The following is a 22,088-nucleotide window of genomic DNA, read 5'->3' as shown; positions in this document are numbered from 1 at the left end:
CATGGTCAGATGGAGCAGCTTGGCTGGCACGGACGAGTTGGGCCATAGGGCACATTACCATGCTGTATGACTATAAGAGACAATATTTAGATACATTTCCAGATACTTGGAGATGGTTCTGGAGGGTCCATTCTTTGGAATCATATTTATTGCTTTTGGTTTAGAGTGCAGCAGAACTTCAAACCATATCAGGAACATCTCACACTCTGTGCACTGCTGCTTCCATTCAGCTATTAGATAAATAAAGTTTACTGCACTCAAAATATGGTGAACAACAATAAACAATAATTGTTTGTGGAAAAAAAAAAATCAAAAAATACTGCAGGTGCTGGAAATCTGAAATAAAGAGAAAATGTGCTGGTACTCAGTTGGTCAAGCAGCACCTGTGGAGAGTGAATCAGAGTTATGCCCCTGTCCCACTTAGGAAACCTGAACGGAAACCTCTGGAGACTTTGCGCCCCACCCAAGGTTTCCGTGCAGTTCCCGGAGGTTTTTGTCAGTCTCCCTACCTGCTTCCACTACCTGCAACCTCCGGCAACCACCTGCAACCTCAGGGAACCGCACGGAAGCCTTGGGTGGGGCACAAAGTCTCCAGAGGTTTCCGTTCAGGTTTCCTAAGTGGGACAGGGGCATTAATGTTTTGTGTTGATAACTCTTCATCACTCCAACACACCTATATTCGTCAGGCAGCTGAAACACGCAATGCCGGCCGTAAGATCAAGTAGAGGAGCTGAAGTGATGACCTAGTATAATATTGCCTTCAATATCATTTACAACATTGACTGGTGTCAATTTAGTCCAAATGGCCAACATGCCACAGACTCGTCCATCTATTCCCCACGATGTGGCTCCTTTCTCGTAACGCAAGCCGTTCATGTAGTTCGGTGCTGGCACAAGTCCAATTCCATCGTCCTCCATCTCTTCCTGCCCGATCGTCCAGGACTGGTCCATCACCGTGGTGTGGGGCAGAAAGGACAGCTGCTGTTTTTGTTGGTGTGTGCCCAGAACTTGATGCACTGAAGGGTGTGGGGGGGGTGAGGGAAAGAAGAGGAAATAATGCTTTTTAAAAAAAGGGAGCGAGATTGCCAAATAAATGAGACATCTAGAGCTAGAATAATGGTGTAAATGTCACATTGTACATCCCACTGCATATTCTGAAGGCTTACTCAATTATCTGCAGGGACAGAAGTGGCTTGATCATTATAGTTTCCTCGGTGGATGGTGTGCGTTTTGTTTGGAGATGAAAGCAGTAACTGCGGGAAACTATTCTGTCAGCATGACCTTCTGGAAGGGATCATTAATAGCCTGCCAAGCTGGAGGCTGCCTGCATTGACCTAGATGGTCAGTTCCAACACACAACTTAAGTTCACGTACGAATCCTAGGTCGTATGAAGGGGAAGGAGCAAGATAATGAACAGAAGAGGCATCTCTGCCTCGGCCAGCCCCTGCAACCAAACTTCAAAGCCACAGGCAAGCCACCTCCTTAACCTGTTCAGTGCCACCTCCGAGTATAGCGAGGTCAGTATACGGTATGGCAGTAAACAGGTTAATTTTATGAAGTACAAGACTGAACACTGCTGTAATGCAGTGAGGAGACTTATGCCCCTGTCCCACTTAGAGGTTGCGGGTGGTTGCCGGAGGTTGCAGGTAGTGGAAGCAGGTAGGGAGATTGACAAAAACCTCCGGGAACCGCACGGAAACCTTGGGTGGGGCGCAAAGTCACCAGAGATTTCCGTTCAGGTTTCCTAAGTGGGACAGGCGCATTATGGTACGGAAGATAGTGACAGAATAGAACAGCGGTACAACTAATAGACGAGGAGGAATTTATTTTAAACAGAGGGTAGTGAATCTGTGGGATTCGTTGCCACAGACGGCTGTGGAGGCCAAGACATGGGGAATTTTTAAGGCGGAGATTGATGGGTTCCTGATTTGCAAGAATGTCAAAGGATACGGGTACAGGCAAGAACATGGGGTTGAGAAGGAAAAATACATCAGCCATGATTGAATGGCAGAGTAGACCCCATGGGCTGAATGGCCTACGTCTAATGGTCTTATAGTCTTAAGTGGAGCTGCTGCCCTACAGCATTAGCAGTATGTTTGACCCTTAATTACTGTATGTTTATTTGTAGTGTTGTGTGTGTTGACATGCCTGTAAATCTGCACCGTGAGAATATAAATGTTCCTTTCCAAGAACACATGACAATTAAACACTCTTGACCCATGGCTTTCTTTCACCGTATCTATTGATTATTTATGTTGCTGGATAGTGAAATATTTCACACCAAAAAAATTGATGACTATTTTTTTTACCAAGCTTTATAAAATGTGCAATTTATGGATTGTGTTGCAGCAACCCAAAGCAATTTAGTTTGATTTTGTTTATTGTCACGTGTATCGAGGTATAGCGAAAAGCTTTTGTTGCGTGCTAACCAGTCAGCGGAAAGACTAGACATGATTACAATGGAGCCATCCACAGTGTACAGATACATGATAAAGGGAATAACATGAACATTGTTTAGTGCGAGATAAAGTCCAGTAAAGTATGAGGGTCTCCAGTGGGTTAGATAGTACTGCTATCTGGATAGGAGTAGAATTAGGCCATTTGGCCCATCAAGTCTACTCTACCATTCAATCATGGCTAATCTATCTCTCTGTCCTAATCCCATTTTCCTGCCTTCTCCCCATAACCTCTGACACATGTACAAATCATGAATCTATCTATCTCAGCCTTAAATATTTCCACTGACTTGGCCTCCCCAGCCTTCTGCGGCAAAGGAATCCACAGATTCATCACCCTCTGACTAAATAAATTCCTCCTAATCTTCCTAAAAGAGCGTCCTTTAATTCTGGGGCCATGACCTCTAGACTCCTAGACTCTCCCACTAGTGGCAACATCCTCTCCACATCCACTCTATCCAAACCTTTCACTATTCTGTACATTTCATTGAGGTCCACCCTCATTCTTCTAAACTCCAGCGAATATAGGCCCAGTGCCGTCAAACGCTCCTATCTTAACCTACTCATTCCAGGGATCATTCTTGTAAACCTCCTCTGGACCCTCTCCAGAGCTGCACATCCTTCCTCAGATATGGTGCCCAAAATTTATCACAAGATGTTGAGAGGATGGTTCAGTTGCCTTATAACAGCTGGAAAGAAACTGTTCCTGAATGTGGAGGTGTGCGTTTTCACACTTCTGTACCCCTTGCCTGATTTGAGAGGGGAGAAGAGGGAGTGACCGGGGTGAGACTGGTCCCCGAGTAAGCTGGTGGCCTTGCCGAGGCAACGTGAAGTGTAAATGGAGTCACTGGAAGGGAGGCTAAAGAAGGGTCTTGACCTGAAACATGGCCATTCCTTCTATCCAGAGATGGTGTCGGTCCTGTTGAGATAGTCCATGATTTGGAGTTAATCTTCAATGGAAGGGAGGTTGGTTTGTGTGATGGTCTGGGCTGCATCCACAATTCTCTGCAATTTCTTGCAGTCTTGGATGGAGCTGTTCCTCAACCATGCAGTGATGCATCCCGATAAAATGCATCTTACGGCACATCAGTAGAAGTTGGTGAGAGTTGTTGGGGACATGCCACATTTCCTAAGCCTTCTAAGGAAATAATTTATGGCCATTATAAGCTACTTGTGGCCATTTGAAGGGTGGTCATGGTTGTAACGCTTGAAATGTGGCATACAATTTGTGCAAACAAACTCCTACAAAGGGCGACAATGTTTGAGAAACACCGATTCATAATGGCTTGGATTCTTTGCTGATCTTCCCTGTTGCTCTTCAACATATCCAGCTGGGCAGACAGGATCTCGATTAAATATTTGAATCAGAAAGATAACACATCCTATAGTGCACCACTCCCTTGATGCCCCCCGTGAGGTGCTAGCCTAGAGTTTTGCGCTCTAGTCTCCGATGAAGATGTCAGGGTGGTAGCAAGTGCATCGCAGCTGATAGAACAGAGAGAGTCCAGATTGCTTCATTGTCAAATGTATCGACAATGCAACCATGAAACTCTTACTTGCAGCAGCTTTACAGGACTGTATAGACACAGAGAACACTGCAACACTTGAACAGACCCTTCACCCACAATGTCTGTGTCAAACATGATGCCAGGTTAAACTAATCTCCTCTGCCTGCATATGATCCCTACCCCTCCATTCCCTGCACAGCCATGTGCCTGTCAGGAAGCCTCTAAAAAGCCACCACCATTCCTCCTTCCACCACTGCACCTGGTTACACATTCCAGACACCTATCGCTCTCTGTGTAAGAAAACTTGCCCCGCACATGAAAGTGAAAGACCAGTGTACGGACTGACGGGAGAAGATGGGACCCTCACCTCTTTGTGGACAATGTGGGAACAGGCCATTTGATGCACTTCACCCACTGGCACGACCTTCTGACACATCAAACACAGTCGGGGGCTCCAAGGTACCTGAGGTCAGGGAAACACGATTCACGTTAACGCCAATGGGAATACTCGCAAATTAGGATATTTTAAAATTAAATTGTTTAGACCAAGACATGAAAATAAGGCAAGTGTGAACCAGCCAAGTTATATTTAAATGCTCTAAAAACCCTGCTAATGTTAACAATATAACAGCATCTTAGCGTGTCAGATCAGTGTCTATCTATTATGTGTGATTCGCACCCAGGCTCTGCATTTTGCAGCACATCCTAGCTATTTTAACTGGAGAGTTATAGTATGTACAGCTAAGCCACAGTAAATCGACAAACAAAACAACTCTTCATATCACTTCACCAAACATTATTTGGACATAACCTTAGACCCGTGGCTCTCCCAACTGAGCGTGCAACTCCGCAAGTATCTGGAGAGTAATACACCAACTGCTGGAGCAACTTAGCTGGCAGCATCTGCCTGACCCACTGAATTTTAGTTTTTTAGTTTTGGAAATACAATGTGGAAACAGACCCTTCGACCCACCGATTTCACGCCTACCAACAATCACGTGTACACTAATTCTATCCTACATAATAGAGGCAATTTAAAGAAGCCAATTGACCTATAAATCTGCACGTCTTTGGGATGTGGGAGGAAACCAGAACACCCGGAGAAATCCCACGCGGTCACCGAGCGAACGTGCAAACTCCGTACAGATAGCACACGTAGTCAGGATCAAACCCGGCTCTCTGGCACTGTGAGGCGGCAACTCTACGGCTGCGCCACTGTGCCGCCCTCCAGTATTTTGTGTTTTGCTAAAGATTTCAGCATCTTGCAATTCTTTGTATTTCTGGAAAGTAATGTATTACGGACTTGAAGTTACAACCAGGTGTAGAGTAGCCAACACAGAAATGATCTCTGTAAAGATGGTGAGTTCACTAACCAGCGCAGGTCTCTCTTGGTATGGAGGCTGAGGTCCACTTTTACCTTTGGGCATGGCCATATAAGGAACGGTCTGAGCAGCAGCCAGTGGGAAGTGCCCAGGCATGCCGACAGAGACTCGAGGGGGGGCCGAAGGCAGACACTGCAGAGGGGGACAAAAATACACTTTAACGAGATTCATCAGTATCAGAAAAAGTTACATAGAGCAAACATTTAAGCTTCTGCACTTTCTCAATAAATCAATACTTCACATTTTCTTGAAAGGATTCGCATGCTAACAACACTATTGATGATGACTGGGTAATTCTACCATCAGCCCAGCTGATGGAACCAAGAGTGAAGCACACTATTCCTGCCTAACTATCTAGCAATCTTTGCATTCTGAGAAAATATGAATCAGAAAAAGTTGCTGGAATTTTGTTTGTTTCCTCTGGTCACTAAATGGACCATTTTCTGAGTAACTGATCTTGTTGCCAGTGGCATTAACCAAATGCTGTGAGCACACACATAATCCCGGCATTGCATCAAACTTCCTGTTCTCAGTCAGACATATCGTGTATCATGTATCTGTACACTATAAATGGCTCGATTGTAATCACGTATTGTCTTTCCGCTGACTGTACAGCACGCAACAAAAACCTTTCACTGTACCACATAAGTAAGTTTATTGGCCAAGTATTCACATACAAGGAATTTGCCATGGTGCTCCACCCACAAGTAACAACATGACATACAGTGACAGTTACGAATGACTCAGAAAACACGAAACATTAATAAAAATAAAACATTAATGATAAAACGCCATTGATCAAGCATGTGAACCAACAAAATACCCTATCAAAGGGAGGCTACAGATTTTTGGCTGTTGAGTAGAGCAACTACTCGTGGATAAAAACAGTTTTTATGTCTGGATGTGGCAGCTTTGACAATCCGGAGTCGCCTTCCAGAGGGAAGTGATTCAAAGAGTTTGTGGCCTGGGTGAGAGGGGTCAGAGATGATCTTGCCTGCTCGCTTCCAGGCCCTTGCAGTGTACAGTTCATCAATGAACTAAGCAATAACAATGAACTAAACTGAACACCCTGAAATCATCCTCAGGATGCGAGCCATCACCAATTGCTTCATGACAGCATCACCCTCAGTCTATCTTTGATCGTACTTTACTGCACTTTATCTCACACTAAACATCATTCACGTTATTCCCTTCATCGTGTATCTGTACACTGTGGCCGGCTCGATTGGAATCATGTATTGTCTTTCCACTGACTGGTTAGCACGCAACAAAAGCTTTTCACTACCTTGGTACATGTGACAATAAACTAAACACAAACTTTTAAGGACAGCAGCAACTATCTAGAAAGTAGGTCAAATTTAATGCAGATCACAGTCGCATATTGATCAGAAAATATCTTGTTAAGGTACTAATTGCTGGCTTGGATTTTGGACTCTTGCTCTGAAGGTTACCTGGACTGGATCACTGAGACATTCGGCTACTAGTTGGACGAGTTCCTCCACCGAGAGGCCAGCAATAGTCCCACGTGATGTCTTTATCCGCTGTAGAATGTGCATCAGCTGCAGTCTGGTGACAATGGCAAATAGTTAGTTATAGGGCAGCACCTTCAGCCCAACTTGCTCATGCCGACCGAAATGCCCACTGACATTAGTCCCACCTGCCTGCGTTTGGCCCAAATACCTCAAAGCCTTTTGTATTCATGTACTTTTCCAAATGTCTTTTAAATGTTGTTATAGTACCTGCCTCAACTACCTCCTATTAAATGTGTAAGAAAGAACTGCAGATGCTGGTTTAAGTCGAGATTGTTCTTCATTCCGAAGAAAGGTCTCGACCTGAAACGTCGCCCATTCCTTAGAAACATAGAAAATAGGTGCAGGAGTAGGCCATTTGGCCCTTCGAGCCTGCACCGCCATTCGATATGATCATGGCTGATCATCCAACTCAGTATCCCATCCCTGCCTTCTCTCCATACCCCCTGATCCCTTTAGCCACAAGGGCCACATCTAACTCCCTCTTAAATATAGCCAATTCCTTCTCTCCAGAGATGCTGCCCCACCCGCTGAGTTACTCCAGCATTTTGTGTCTATCTACCTCCTATTAAATCTTTCTCCCCTCACTTAAACCTATGTCCTCTGGTTCTTAAGTCCCCTACTTTGGGTAAAATACTCTATGCATTCGTCCTTTCTATTCCCGTCATGATCTGATGCACCTCTATAAGATCACCCCTCATCGTCCTGTGCTCCAAGGGATAATGTCCTAGCCTGCCCAACCTCCCCCGATAGCTCAGGCCCTCAAGTCCAAGCAATATCCTCGTAAACCTTCTCTGCATTCTTCCCTGCTTCACAACATCTTTCCTACAGCAGTGACCAAACCTGAACACAATGCTCCAAATTCAGCCTCACCAACATGTTGTACAACTAGCATTGTACTTCCATGCCACTGTCCAACCTGTTGCACCTCTGTTGGACAATCAGTTCCACCCTCAATTCCTGCACCCACCTTCTCATTAAACATTGCAATTTTCCATGGTTAAAGTTGGCAGATTGCAAAATAGAGTCGGCACTGCCTGAGAAAAAAAAAACACTCAGAGGGAGAGAAGATGACATACAAAGCTCCGTGAAGGTCATAGTCACTTAAGATACAATGAAAATTGCCAGTGAGCCAGAACAAACGTCAGATTCAAGCCGACCATACCTGCTGCAGTCTGGAAACTTCAACTCCAGTTTGTCGAAGAGTTTTTCCAGTTTGGAGGCCGGGTTGACAACCGTGCCGTGAGTGTTAACTCCCGACGGAGGCCCCAAGCCTGGCGGGAACCTTGGAGCCGGCGGGTAAAAGGCAACCGGGGGAAACGCCGCCAACGGAGGCATGCTGCTGGGGAAATAGGGAGGCAGCGTGGGAGAGGGGTGCCAGTTTGCTTGGGACAGTAGATCAGGCTGCAGGTTAAAAGGAAAAACACAAAGAATTACCACCCTTGGGGTTGAGGTAGTTGAGAGTCAATAGTGTTTTATTGTCATATGTCCTAAAATGAACAATGAAATTCTTACTTGCAGCAGCACAACAAAATATGTAAACATAGAACACCGTAAACAACATACTAAATGAGATAAACTGTTCAATGTGTGTGTGTGTGTGTGTAAGACACACACGCACGCGCACGCACCCGCGCACGCACCCCCCACACACGCCCCCCCACCCACGCCCCCACCCACCCACGCCCCCCACACACGCCCCCCCACCCACACGCCCCCCCACCCACACGCCCCCACCCACCCACGCCCCCACACACACGCCCCCACCCACCCACGCCCCCACCCACCCACGCCCCCACACGCACGCCCCCACACACACGCCCCCACACACACGCCCCCACACACACGCCCCCACACACACACACGCCCCCACACACACGCACGCCCCCACACACACACACGCCCCCACACACACACACGCGCCCACACACACGCACGCCCCCACACACACACACACGCACACACACACACGCCCACATTCGTACACTTAAAAACAGACACCAATAATTGTGCAATAATGGTTTATGTAGTTCCGAGCTTATTTGAGGTAGTAGTGTTTAATAGCCTGATGGCTGGAGGGAAGAAGCTGTTCCTGAACCTGGACGTTACAGTTTTCAGCCTCCCATACCTCCTTCCCGATGGCAGGGGTGAAATGAACAAAGAAATAGAGAACAGAGAAATAGAACAGAGTTGGCAATGATACAAACCTATTATTCAAGTAATTAAACTGGAACTTAAAAGAAAGCTCGTCACAGTGCCAATAATTGCAAAACTAATTGAATCGTCATTATAATCCTTCTGATTTACCCTTGTGCTTGCGGGGAGGAAATCGGTCATACTTACATGAGACTCCAGACCCACCATTGTGGTGAAGCCTTAACGGGCTCCTTAGTTCATGGGCACTCAGTTACAGCCAATAAACCCTGTCATTACCAGTGACTCAACAAACCCTGAACACAAGGCATAAATCCAAGGACGTTCTTGATTGCAACTACACTTGTCAATAGAAGCACATAGGATAAGATCAGAGCATACTTGATCAAATTGCTGCAGCATACTTCAGAGTAATGGCCTTTTAAATGGGATAACGTTCAGTAAAATAGAGGACCTGGGAATTTCAGAAGCAGTCTGATCTGAGTTTATAATAGAAAACCAGAAGAATCACTGAGGAAATGCAAGCCAATGTAACGAGCTGGATGTGTGGTATGGAAATGATTGATCCAGTGGAAATAAATAGCATGAGTCTATGTTGCTTGGGGTATAAGAGAGGAAAAGGGGTCATTGAAATATAAAATAAAATTCTTAAGAGGGCCTCAATGGCGAGAGACAGTTCTGCCTGGCTGGACAGTGTGGAGCTATGGGACACGGCTTGATGTAAGATGGGCTAATTATAACTGGCTTGCTGAGAAGTGCGATTACACATAGGGTTAAGAATCTTTGGAATTCACTACTCCAGAGATCTGGATCTTTGAAGTGTTAAGTATCTTCCAGATCAAAATCAGTGGATTTTTGAACTAGGAAAATAATCATATTGACAGAGGAAAGAGTCCAGGCATTACTTTACTGAATGGAATAGAAGGCTCATGGGGTTGGATAATGCAGCCCTAGATAAATGGCTCCAGAAATTATTATTTCCTTTGTTCCCTGAATTAACACAAACTTATCAAATTGATCCTGTCACCATTTCAATGGATTATTTATTTTAGACAAATTACTGCTATAGTGAAAGAGAATTTCAATCAGTACAATGGAATATAGAAGATTGCTGACTAAAACTATTGATTTTTAGTTAATGAGAGGAACAATAGCATCATTGTGGTTAGTCACCAGACCAGCAGGGAGAATTTCTGTTGACTGATCCAGAGACACAGGTTCAAATCTCACCAGGGTAGCTGGGGAGTTTGAAATTTAAGCAATTACATCAATTAGTAATTTTAAATTAAAACATCAGGACTCTCAGACAGCAACCTTGAAACAATCAGATTCCCATCATCTGGCCTGTCCTACATGTGACTTCAGATCTTAACTGCCTCCTCAAACTAAGGGGGATTAAATGCCAGCACCACCCACATCCCTTGAGTGACTAAATAAAAGATATTGTTAAGTATTAGCTTCCTAACGATTACCTCTGCAGGAGGTGGTGGCAGTGGTGGCAGCTGTATGGGCGGAAGACTGTTCAGTTTTGCACCGTTCCTGATCATCCGAATGTGATCCTCGTATTGTTTCTGTGTGCAGGATTTACAATTAAAAATTGTAGAAATAAAAAAGATTTTTGTAGTTACATGGCACCATTTGCAACCCAAAGCGCGTGACGGTCAAAGTAGCACTCTTGAGGTTCAACGTAGAGAAACAACAGTGAATACGCACGTTGCAAGCTCCGACAGACAAAGAGCGAGACAATGATCATGTCATAGGCAAGGCAAGGCAAGGCAACTTTATTTATATAGCACATTTCATACACGAGGCAGACTCAAAGTGCTTCACATAAAAACATGTCATACAATAAAATGAAATAATAAAATGAAATAAAATAGAAGAATTAAAAGAAAAAAAAAGAAAAATTAAAAATGCATTATAAAAAGTGCAAAAGTTAAAAGTGCAATGTAGTTTAAGATTTAGCTGAAAGCTAAAGTAAACATAAAAGTTTTCAGTCTTGTTTTAAAAGTGGTCAAAGTTGAGGCAAGTCTTAAATCTTCAGGACATTTATTCCAGCTATTTGTTGCATAGTAACTAAATCCTGCTTTCCCATGTTTTGTATTTACTCTGGGAATCACTAACAGATTGGTTTCAGAAGATCTTAGCGGTCTAGAAGGCTTATATAGTGGAAGCATGTCAGTGATATACTTTGGTCCTAAACCATGTAGTGATTTATAGGTGAGCAGCAGGATTTTGAAATCAATTCTCTGACATACAGGGAGCCAATGTAAGGATTTAAGAATTGGTGTAATGTGTTCAAATTCATATACTATTTATTGGCGAAAGAGGAATAAATATTGACCAAGATACAAGGGAAAGATCTTCAGTCACCTGGAGGATGGAGGGGAGATACCACCTCAGAAGACCACAAGACAAAGGCGTAGAATTGGGCCATTTGGCCCATCAAGTCTACTCTGCCATTTAACTGTGGCTGATCTATTTTTCCCTTCTCAACCTTATTCTACTGCCTTCTCCCCGTAACCTTTGATGCCCTTCCTAATCAAGAGCATATCAATCTCCATCTTAAAAATACCCAATGAATTGGCCTCCACAGCCATCTGTGGCATTTTATCCAAATTACAGCAGGCCTGACTGAGTCACACACTGTCAGTGTTACATGAGTGCGTCAGTCAAGATTCCGTGTTCCCGACTTCATTGGAACCTGTGGCCCAAGGTGATGAGAGTGTCGCGCTAAGCCACGACTGACACCAACTAAACACAGAAAGCAAATGCAAAGCACAAAGTGCTGGAGGAACCCAGCGTGTCCGGCAGTATATGCGGAGGAAACGGACATACGATGTTTCAGGTCAGGATCCTTCGTCAGACTGAAATGTCATCTGTCCGTTTCCTCCGCAGATGCTGCCTGACCTGCTGAGTTCCTCGAGCACTTGGTGTTTTGCTCAAAGTTGCACCATCTGCAGTTGCTTGTGTCTCCACAGAGCACCACATGCTCTGTGGCCGTCATGCGATCTTCCGCACACTGGTGCAATAATCCAGGCTGCAGGTTTCTCAGCAAGTTCCACAAGAAAGCCACCAGCCTGGCCCCAAGACAAAGAGGCAATCTGCGATGAATCTGATCGGGAAGATTGCTCTTACAGGAAATACTCCCCATCTGGTGGCCAGATGGCGTATTTACCAAACAAACAGCTTGGCTTTGGGACAAATTTGCATTCTTGGGGAAGGAGAAGGAAAAATTTAAAAAAACTGAAAATCACGAGCGCAGGAAATTTGTGACAAAAAGAACTGCTGAAAATATGGAGCAAAGTCATCCACACTTCAAAATAGAACGATAATCTCTCGAGGGCCAGGTGAATGTCTGATATACTAACTACATGTGAAGTCTACTGACCAAAAGGATAAAAGAACCACAGATAAAATAAAACAAGATAACCGGAAAAACTAATTTTGAAACCCTTGTCATTGTGAAGGGGCCCAGCATAACCGTATACCTGTCCTTGCCACCGTTTCCTTTGGAGTTTTAAATGACCATCGATTAATATTAACTAATTTTTTGTACCTTAGTATTTCAGGAAGACTGCATTGTTCCTCTCTCTCCATCCCTCCCCCATACTAGCTCTCCGACTAGTTTCGCCATTCACCCGATTAATTCTTCTGATTGTATGCCTCATTTTCACCTTTCCCCAGCTAACAATGAACCATTCTACATTTCCTTGATCAATGTCTGCTTTGATCTGTCGTTTTCACACCTCACCCTTCCATATCTCTAGTCTCCCTCTTCCCTGACTCTCAGTCTGAAGAAGGGTCTCGACCAAAAACGCCACCCATTCCTTCTCTCCAGAGATGCTGCCTGTCCCGCTGGATTTTGTGTCTATCCAGCATCTGCAGTTCTTTCCTACACAGATTGTAGCTACTCTCTCACCTCCCCTGATCTAGTGCCACAGCTTTTGTCAAAAGGCAGCATTACCTGGGCAGATGTTCAGTTTGCACACAGACGCCTGCTTCGGGCCACGTGCCCAATTTTACAGCCACTGGCCCACGAACCCTTGACAGCTCGGTCGCCATCTCAGTCTCACCTTTATATTCTCCGTTTGAACCTGGATGTCATTCAATCTTCTATGCCATTCCTGTGCAAGGTTAGAACTTCCTGTCTGAGGCCTAAGAACAAAAATAAAATTTTCCACAAGATCTCAGTGCACAGAAAAATCCTGCACGGGCTGACGCCTATGAAAAGTTAACAATCGTGCATGGGTGAAAAAAAAAAAGCATCGTTCCTTAGTCAGACCGATCCAAAAGTAATTATGGTATCGTGTTCTTGCCCGGTGCCAAAAAGAGATTTTTTCTAACATTTAACCTCGTTTGATTTCATGCTGCCTTTGAAATGGGCTGAAGAACACAAATGAAATGAGAACAATTCATCTTGGAGCTGGCCTGTCAATAAACCCCTTCAGCTTTCACAGAATGCTGGCCTGATGAACGGGGCTGTATTTACTCCACGTCCTTCTGACCGTTCGATGAAAGTGCCGCGCAGTTGGGCAAGGATGAAATAAATTGGCAAGAGAGAAAAAAAAAAAAACTTCAAAGCTAATAGACTCTGACCTTAAGTTGCAAATCTGCAGTTCTGCCTCATTAGCTGCCTGCTCCAACATCATAACTGCAATTTCTCTCTTGCTCTCCAGAGACTGAACCTGCAACAGTTTAAGCATTAACGATCTGCAAAACAGAGAACTGGACATTTAATTCTCCTTCAACTTGGGGCTACAAATGTTGCCAGCAAGCCCAACACTTATTGCCCATCCCCATTGCCCTCAAGGTGGCGATGTCGAACCACATGGTGAAGATAGATCATGTGGAGTTAAACGGGGAACCCAGCAGAGACCTGAGGTTTTACCAAGATTCATAAAGAGGAATTTTGAAGAGTAGATAAAGTTAGTTCACTTACATAAATCTGGATTACGCATTAATGGCTTGCTAACTTTATTGTTTTATTATGGAATGAAGAGAGAGTGCAAGAAAACAAAGTGAAAGAAAGCAAGGAAGTCTCTGGTTTAACATCTCAGCCAAAAGTATAACTTCTGACACCGAAATACTTCCTTGTTAGTCTAATTCCTCGTACGTTTGAGGAGATTCAGCATATCGCCAAGTATTCTATTGAACTTGTTCAGGTGTATGATGGAGAGCACTCTGACTGGTTGCGTTCTCATCGCGCCACCATCAAGGTAGCCAGTTTTTTCCATTGAGAGTAGGGAAGATTCAAACAAGAGGACATGATTGGAGAATTAAGGGACAAAAGTTTAGGGGTAACATGAGGGGGAACTTCTTTACTTAAGAGAGTGGTAGCTGTGTGGAATGAGCTTCCAGTGGAAGTGGTGGAGGCAGGTTCGATTTATCATTTAAAAATAAATTGGATAGGTATATGGACGGGAAAGGAATGGAGGGTTATGGTCTGAGTGCAGGTAGATGGGACTAGGTGAAAGTAAGTGTTTGGCACGAACTAGAAGGGCCGAGATGCCTGTTTCCGTGCTGTAATTGTTATATGTTTATATGGTGGTGGTACAGGAGCTAGAGGATCATTGCCTCCTGGCTCAAGAACCACCCTGCTAAATCATACTCGATAGACATTGCACTATTAAGGATGCACCATGTACTCCAGCTTACACTCTCCCCGTCTGCTCTACTTGCATACTGATCACTTATTCTATATCTATTTCTTGTGCATTTCCGTTTAATGTGCCTTTAAAGCTGCAGCAAGTAAGAATGTTATGGTTCTGGTCCCAGTACAAATGACAATTATACACTCTTGACTCAGTACTGCACAGGAATGTTAACCTTAATTCAAACAATACAGTTTACTTACAGTCAGATCTTAAAGATGTATTTAATCCGCCCCCCCCCCCCCCCCCACCCCACCCCCAAAAATAAATTCACATCTCGGCTTGTTTACTGCCTGCCTTTGCTAAGACTGAAAACAAATATCACTGTTCAGATCCCAGGGGATGTTATTATTTTGGATTGTGTTATGCAGGATAGCAGGCAGTAAATGCAAGTGTAAAGGCCCTCTATACTGACAGAATAGCCAAACCCCTGAACATACAATAAAGACATGGACCTCAGCTTTCAATGCACGTTCTGTCTCTTCCAAGATGTTCTTGTTGAGCTTGTTCTGCTGAAGCCGCAGTTTCGCCAAATCCTCATCCAGCATCTCCCTGCAATAACAAGCCAGGCAGGATTAAAATGCGATTTGCAAGGAAATAGATTGCATTTACCAACGACTCGGGCTTCCTTCCAGATTCAGATCATTTTAGCAAGCATCCAACATTATGATTAAAAATCCCATGAAACATCAGATTGACTAGTCCCATTGGTGTCCACCATATATTTACAATACAAAAATACAAAAAAAACACAAACGTCAGGCACCTGGAGCACGACCAGAGCACACACACACACACTGAGAGAGATTGCTGTGGATTGTGCTGACTTGTGCCAGCGGATCAACACAAAACACTTTGCCGACAGATTAACAAAAAAGAAGTCCATCTGTTCACCATCCCAGAGCTCCACAATGACTCCATAGAACATGGAAACAAGCTCATCAGCCCAACCTACCAAGATGCCCCATCGACACTAGGCCCACCTGTCCGCATTTGGCCCATATCTCTCCAATTCTTTCCAATCCATGTACCTGTCCAAATGACTTGTAAACATTGTTATAGTACCTGCCTCAACTATCTTCTCTTGCAGCTTGTTCCATGTACCCACCACCCTCTGGGTGAAAACATTGCCCCTCAGGTTCCTCATGATCTTATACACCTCTATCAGGTCACCCCTCCAACTGTCCTGCCAACATTACAACTCTTAATGTGCCATATGAGCCACACCCACAACTTTATGTTAATTGATAATATGTTTTTGTAGCCATTGTCACATGGGTCACAGCAGTACACTGGGTCGCATAATCATAGGGGTCTTGGAACTAAAACCGTTGGTCTCAAGTAAAGAATATGTGGCAAGGACTTACTTTTTATCTGAATGATTGCTTGTCAGGATGGCAACCAGGTTCCCCTTCTCTTCTTGTTCCTTCATCAGTCTAGAACAGAAAGACGCATTAAACCAACACGATTGGCATCTTTGTAAGAAAGAACTGCAGATGCTGGTTTAAACCGAAGATGGACACAAAACTCTGGAGTAACTCAGCGGGACAGGCAGCTTCTCTGGAGAGAATGGGTGATGTTTTGGGTCGAGACCCTTCCTCAGGGTGGTTAGGGCTAAGGGAAACGAGAGATATAGACGGTGATGTGGAGAGATAAAGAACAATGAATGAAAGATATGCCAAAAGGTAATGATGATAAAGGAAATAGGCCATTGTTAGCTCCGATTGGCATCTAGATTGGCATGGACAAGTTGGATGAAGGGCCTGTTCGAAGCCAGGAGAAGGATTTCAGTAGGGAAGAGATGAACTTTTTTTTTCGCATTCCATCACAGTGAGGAATGTGGAGGTCACTGTGGTGGATGTTTATGTTAAAATGTATTTTGTGTTCTGTTGCTTTTTTATTTGTATGACTGACTTCGCAAATTAAATTCCTCATATGTTGCAAAACATACTTGGCTAATAAAGTATCATTGTGTTGTATCAACCTGCGATGGATTAGGGGGAGAGTGTTATGCAAACTACAAAGGTTAATTTCCTTGAGCTAACGGCCCGAAACGTTGCCTATTTCCTTCGCTCCACAGATGCTGCCTCACCCGCTGAGTTTCTCCAGCATTTTTGTCTACCTCCGATTTTCCAGCATCTGCAGTTCCTTCTTAAACAATAATTCCTCTGCGTTGGGTTTATGAAAGAGAATTTTCAATTATTTATTTGAGAAAGAAAACTCCAAGATTTCAGTGCCTACAAACGCTGCAGTGAAAATGATTTTGCTTTGTCTGCAGTCTGCTCAAGGACAGCACAAACGGGTTTGCAAAGCTTTCTTTGTGCACTTCGAACCACAGGAGTTGAGGATTTTTTTATTTTTTAAATTGAAGTGGGGGGGAAAAGAATAAACGGCTGGGCTTCCTGCTACCGGTAGAAATTCATACAGAAAATGTGGTTGGATTTTAGATTCAGGTTTCCTCACGTCTCCTAAAGATTAAAAGAATAATGAAACAAAATAGTTTCAACGCTTCAATGGCATTTTATTGTCACATGGACCTAGGTACAGTGAAATTACTTCCTTGCACACAGCCAGTAAAATGATTACTATACATGGTCACAATCATACTCGAGTACAGGGGTGTAGGAATAGCAGATTACACTGAGATAGCACACAAGAGTCGCCACGTTTTCCAACGCCATTTTATATAATTCAGGTCCAATTGCCACAAAAGGATGTGGAGAGGATGTTTCCAACAGTGGGAGAGTCTAAGACCAGAGCCCACAGCCTCAGAATAAAAGGACAGACCTTTAGAAAGAAGGGGAGGAATTTCTTTAGTCAGAGGGTGGTGAATCTGTGGAACAATTAAGCTAAAAACCGTGGAAACATTTAAGCAACAATTCACTGCTGCAATTGGGAAGGGGACATTGGCATCTTTCTGCATGAACATTAGCATCTTTCTGGATTTGTATATAAAATAGTGTGTAGACAGTCAGAATCGTTTTTCCCCCAGGGTGGAAATAGCCAACACTAGAGGGCGGAACTATAAGGTGAGAGGGTGAAAGTTTAATGGAGTTGTACGGGTCTTTTTTTAAAAATATGTACAGAGATAGTGGGAGCCTGTAATGTACTGTCAGGAGTGGCAGAGGCAGATACAACGGGGGTGTTTAAGAGGTTTTTAGATTAGCACGTGTTGTGCAGGGAAGGATTGTATACAGGCAGATGTGATCAGTTTGGCTTGGCATCATGTTCAGCGCAGACATTACGGGCCAAAGGGCCGTTCCTCTATGTCCGAACAGACATGGGAGCAAAGGACCATTACTGCCCTGTGCATCATCAATGGCAAGTTTGGATTTTATTCCATGCAGATCTTTCCACTCTGACTCTAGTGTAAAACGATAATATTAAAAATGTACTTGCACTGGGACTTAGATGTGGTGTGACAGGTAGCTACAAGAACCTGTGAAGCATTGCTTTAAAGATCAACCCCAGGGAAAGAAAGCAGCATCAGGAATTCTTCTGAATGTCGGTCAAGACTTTTCAGCTTTAAACTTATCGGTGCTAACAGATGCCAGCTGACAAAAGGACTCAAGCTAATTTTGATGAAGCCACATGATATATTTTCAAAATATACATCCCACAGTTTTCCTATTAATGTATCTGGCAGTTTCATAAATTACTTTAGTATCCTGGTCTCAAATGCCTCGTTTCATCTTTTTACCCTCTGCAATAGAAATACTGCTTGCATTTGGCTTCAGATGTGAACATTTAATATTCCAAGTCAAATTTCCCAATTATAACCCACCATTTTGTTTGCGGGGAATTGTTTGCAAATTAACCACATATATTTTTTTTTAACATAAGATTACTCATACTCAGCACATGGACTTTGCTGGGAAAGGCAGTCTTTGTCATTAATTCTGACTTGCTTGTATCGCACCAAGTGCTGGAGTATATAACTTGCCCTTATCTCAGAAGCCACAGATATTGAAGCAGAGATGGAGATCTCCTGTGTTGTCTGTATGTAAGCATAGATCAGCAAATCCTGATCCTCTAAGTCTTTAAAATACTTTCTTTTCAAGTACTTATCCAGCTTGCCTTGGCTTGCTGGGACTAAACTTCCCAGGATGTGCATTCTATCTACATTCTGATCCTCTGCATAAAATACTTTCCTCATTGTTGACTCTTTTATCAATCACCTTCATCTTATGTCCATTGATTCTTTATCCTTCCATCAACAGAAACATTTTGTCTCCATTTACTGTCTAAATCCTCGACAAGTTTAAAAACCTCCATCAGACCCTTTCTCAATTGTCAATATTCTTGGAATAAATCTGACTTCTCTAAAGTACCTATGTTCCAAAGTCTCTAATCTCTGGTATTGTTTTAGTAAAGCCCATTTTCACATTGGTCCTGAAGTATGCTGCCCAAATTTGGCCACAATTGAACCCCTGAGAGGTTCTTTACCCCAGCCCTGTGACCCCATGGATTGTTTTTTTTTAAAAATTTAAATTAGAGGAATAACTCCCCTGCCACTTATTCTCCATTCCTGTACCATTTTACCATTCTACAAGGCCGGTAAGAGAGGGTGCGGGGTCTGGCACAAAGGTGGATGGGCGAGGAGAGGGACATCGGTTCGCTGGTCGTTCCACACGTCCAAGGATTGGAGGCCCTGAAGCAGCCTGGGACTTGCCTAGGTCGGATACCACTCATAGGACCTAGGGTGCGGACTGGACTTTGAAAATGGCTCCAAAACCTGGCCCCCCCTTGCATGCGGGCTCAGCAGACTATTTCTGTATGCTTTGGTAATCGGGGATTACGCTTATGTACGGCAATACTTTACTGGTCCGTATGTAAGAAAATAATTTCACTGTGCGTTTGCACACGAGACAATAAAAGCACCACTGAACCAATAATTTTGCATATTTTTCCAACCAACATGTACCATCTTGCATCCTCTTACTGTAACTTTCAGATGGAACTTATCCATCCATTTCACCAACCTGTCCATAACCCCTCGATACTAGTTATTAATTATCATGACTTCCACTTCCATAATATCTGAAAATTCTGCCTCATAATTTGCGGCGGGTGTCAGGGCTTATGGAGAGAAGGCAGGAGAATGGGGTTGAGGGAGAGATAGATCAGCCATGATTGAATGGCGGAGTAGACATGTCGGGCCGAATGGCCTAATTCTTCTCCTAGAACTTATGAATACACCCTAGGCTAAGGCACAAACTGGTCTTTAAAAAACATAATCCTGGTGTTGACAGCTGAGGAACAATGAAGATTTAGCTACATTCCAGAGTTGGCCACTCGACTGATTTTCCACCTGTACTCTTGTAGCCACTCCCATTCCACCCGTTTGAAAACCAGATGACAAGTCTATTATCCAAACTTTACTTAATATCTTATAAAACCTAGTGCGGTGACCATGAGCCTTGTAGCCTGCAGACCCATTGCAGGAAGGCATGGGTTTGGAGTCACATACTTTACAGACCAGGTTTACTTCCAGGTTTAGACTTTGTCAGGGGTCATGGGGAGAAGATACTGGGCCTGTACTCGCTGCAGTTTAGAAGAATGAGGGAGGACCTCATTGAAACATAAAGAATAGTGAAAGGCTTGGATAGAGTGGATGTGGAGAGGATGTTTCCACTAGTGGGAGAGTCTAGAACTAGAAGTCATAGCCTCAGAATTAAAGGACATTCTTTTAGGAAGGAGATGAGGAGAAATTTCTTTAGTCAGAGGGTGGTGAATCTGTGGAATTCATTATCACAGAAGGTTGTAGAGGTCAAGTCGGTGGATATTTTTAAGGCCGAGATAGTTAGATTTTTGATTAGTACAGGTGTTAGAGGTGGGGAGTAGGCAGGAGAATGGGGTGAGGAGGGAGTGATAGATCAGCCATGATTGAATGGTATAGTCCTGATGGGCCAAATGGCCTAATTCTGCTCCTGTCACTTATGACCTTATGAAGGCAAGAGAATGGGGTTAGGAAGGAGTGATAGATCAGCCATGATTGAATGGTGTAGTCCTGATGGGCCGAATGGCCTAATTCTGCTCCTATCACTTATGACAGCAAGAGAATGGGGTTAAGAGGGAGATATAGATCAGCCATGATTGAGTGGTAGAGTAGACCTGATGGGCCAAATGGCCTAATTCTGCTCCTATCACTTACGACCTCATGACTTGGAGTCACATATGCTACAGAGCAGATCTGGGTTTGCAGTCATCAATGCAACAGACCAGGTCAGCACAGCCAATTACTTTTCCCAAAAGGATGTCTACGCACCTGGTGGGATTTTAAATTACATTCCAGAAGTTTCACAGCGCCAACTTGTTAATATTAGATTTAATTAACCAAATGTAAAATCCTCAGCAGGAGGTTTTGAAACAAAGTGCCCTGTCAATCCTCCACTAGTCGAGAAACTAATTAAAAAAAAAATCAAAATATCTGCAAATGTACAAATTCTGAAATATAAACAAAAAGCGCATTAAACACTCAGCAGGTCTGAGATTATCTATATCGAACATAGAAAAATACAGCATAGGAACAGGACCTTCAGCCCACTATGTCTGCAGTGACCATGATACCAATCTAACAAATGCCTTCTCCCCACATGTTGAACAATACAGCATGGCAAGGGGGCCTTTGCCCCATGTTTTTGTTTAACATGACGCCACTTCCTTCTGTATAATCAGTGTCCCACTACTCTGCCTGTGCAAATGTTGGTCGAAATGCCTCTTAAATGTTTCGATCATATCTGGTTGTACCACCTCACCTGGCAAAGTATTCCAAGCACTTACCACACTCTGTGTAAAAAACAAATCTTGCCAAATAAATCTACAAGCTTTCCACCCTTTCCCATTAAAAGATTCCTCTGGCATTTGACATTTCCACCTTTGGATAAAGACTATCCCTAATACATAGTCATAGAGTGTCATAGAGTGATACAGTGTCGAAACAGGCCCTTCGGCCCAACTTGCCCACACCGGCCAACATGTCCTAGCTACACTGGTCCCACCTGCCTGCGCTTGGTCCATATCCATCCAAACCTGTCCCTATCCATGTACCTGTCTAACTGTTTCTTAAACGTTGGGATAGTCCCATGAACTACCTCCTCTGGCAGCTTGTTCCATACACCCACCACCTTTTGTGTGAAAAAGCAACCCCTCAGATTCCTATTAAACCTTTTCCTGTTCACCTTGAACCTAATGTCCTCTGGTTCTCGGTTCCTCTACTCTGGGCAAGCGACTCTGTGCATCTGCATGATCTATTCCTCTCATGATGCGTCCATTATTTTCCAAATGCAAGCAAATCCTGCCCCTACAAAATGTTCTAATAAATTCCCGAAATTACTGAAACTGGGGCGCAGCAGTAGAGTTGCTGCCTTAGAACACCAGAGATCCTAACTACAGGTGCTGTCT

The 22,088-nt window shown here is 43.8% G+C and overlaps 1 protein-coding gene across 5 annotated transcripts in view; it reads right to left on the bottom strand.

The window, feature by feature from the left end:
* Nucleotides 1-527: 527 nt before the first annotated feature.
* Nucleotides 528-22,088, bottom strand: part of rnf214 (ring finger protein 214) — a 36,488-nt gene continuing 14,927 nt past the window's right edge. For 4 of the 5 annotated variants that reach the window (XM_033049483.1, XM_033049482.1, XM_033049485.1 and 1 more), the window contains 10 exons: nt 16,052-16,120; nt 15,140-15,236; nt 13,630-13,718; nt 13,107-13,188; nt 10,503-10,601; nt 8,042-8,280; nt 6,799-6,913; nt 5,339-5,479; nt 4,333-4,428; nt 529-1,016 (listed from right to left, as the gene is read on the bottom strand). In XM_033049483.1, the coding sequence (XP_032905374.1) occupies nt 951-1,016; nt 4,333-4,428; nt 5,339-5,479; nt 6,799-6,913; nt 8,042-8,280; nt 10,503-10,601; nt 13,107-13,188; nt 13,630-13,718; nt 15,140-15,236; nt 16,052-16,120 (1,093 nt within the window). In that variant the 3' untranslated portion in view covers nt 529-950. Of the gene's footprint in view, nt 1,017-4,332; nt 4,429-5,338; nt 5,480-6,798; nt 6,914-8,041; nt 8,281-10,502; nt 10,602-13,106; nt 13,189-13,629; nt 13,719-15,139; nt 15,237-16,051; nt 16,121-22,088 lie in introns of all 5 variants that reach the window. The other variant, XM_033049486.1, reaches the window with a different exon arrangement.

The sequence above is a fragment of the Amblyraja radiata genome, chromosome 33 (genome assembly GCF_010909765.2).
Source record: "Amblyraja radiata isolate CabotCenter1 chromosome 33, sAmbRad1.1.pri, whole genome shotgun sequence".
Lineage (NCBI taxonomy): Eukaryota > Metazoa > Chordata > Chondrichthyes > Rajiformes > Rajidae > Amblyraja > Amblyraja radiata.
Note: the sequence above shows the minus strand (reverse complement) of the source record. Positions and strands in the feature narration are given on the sequence as shown.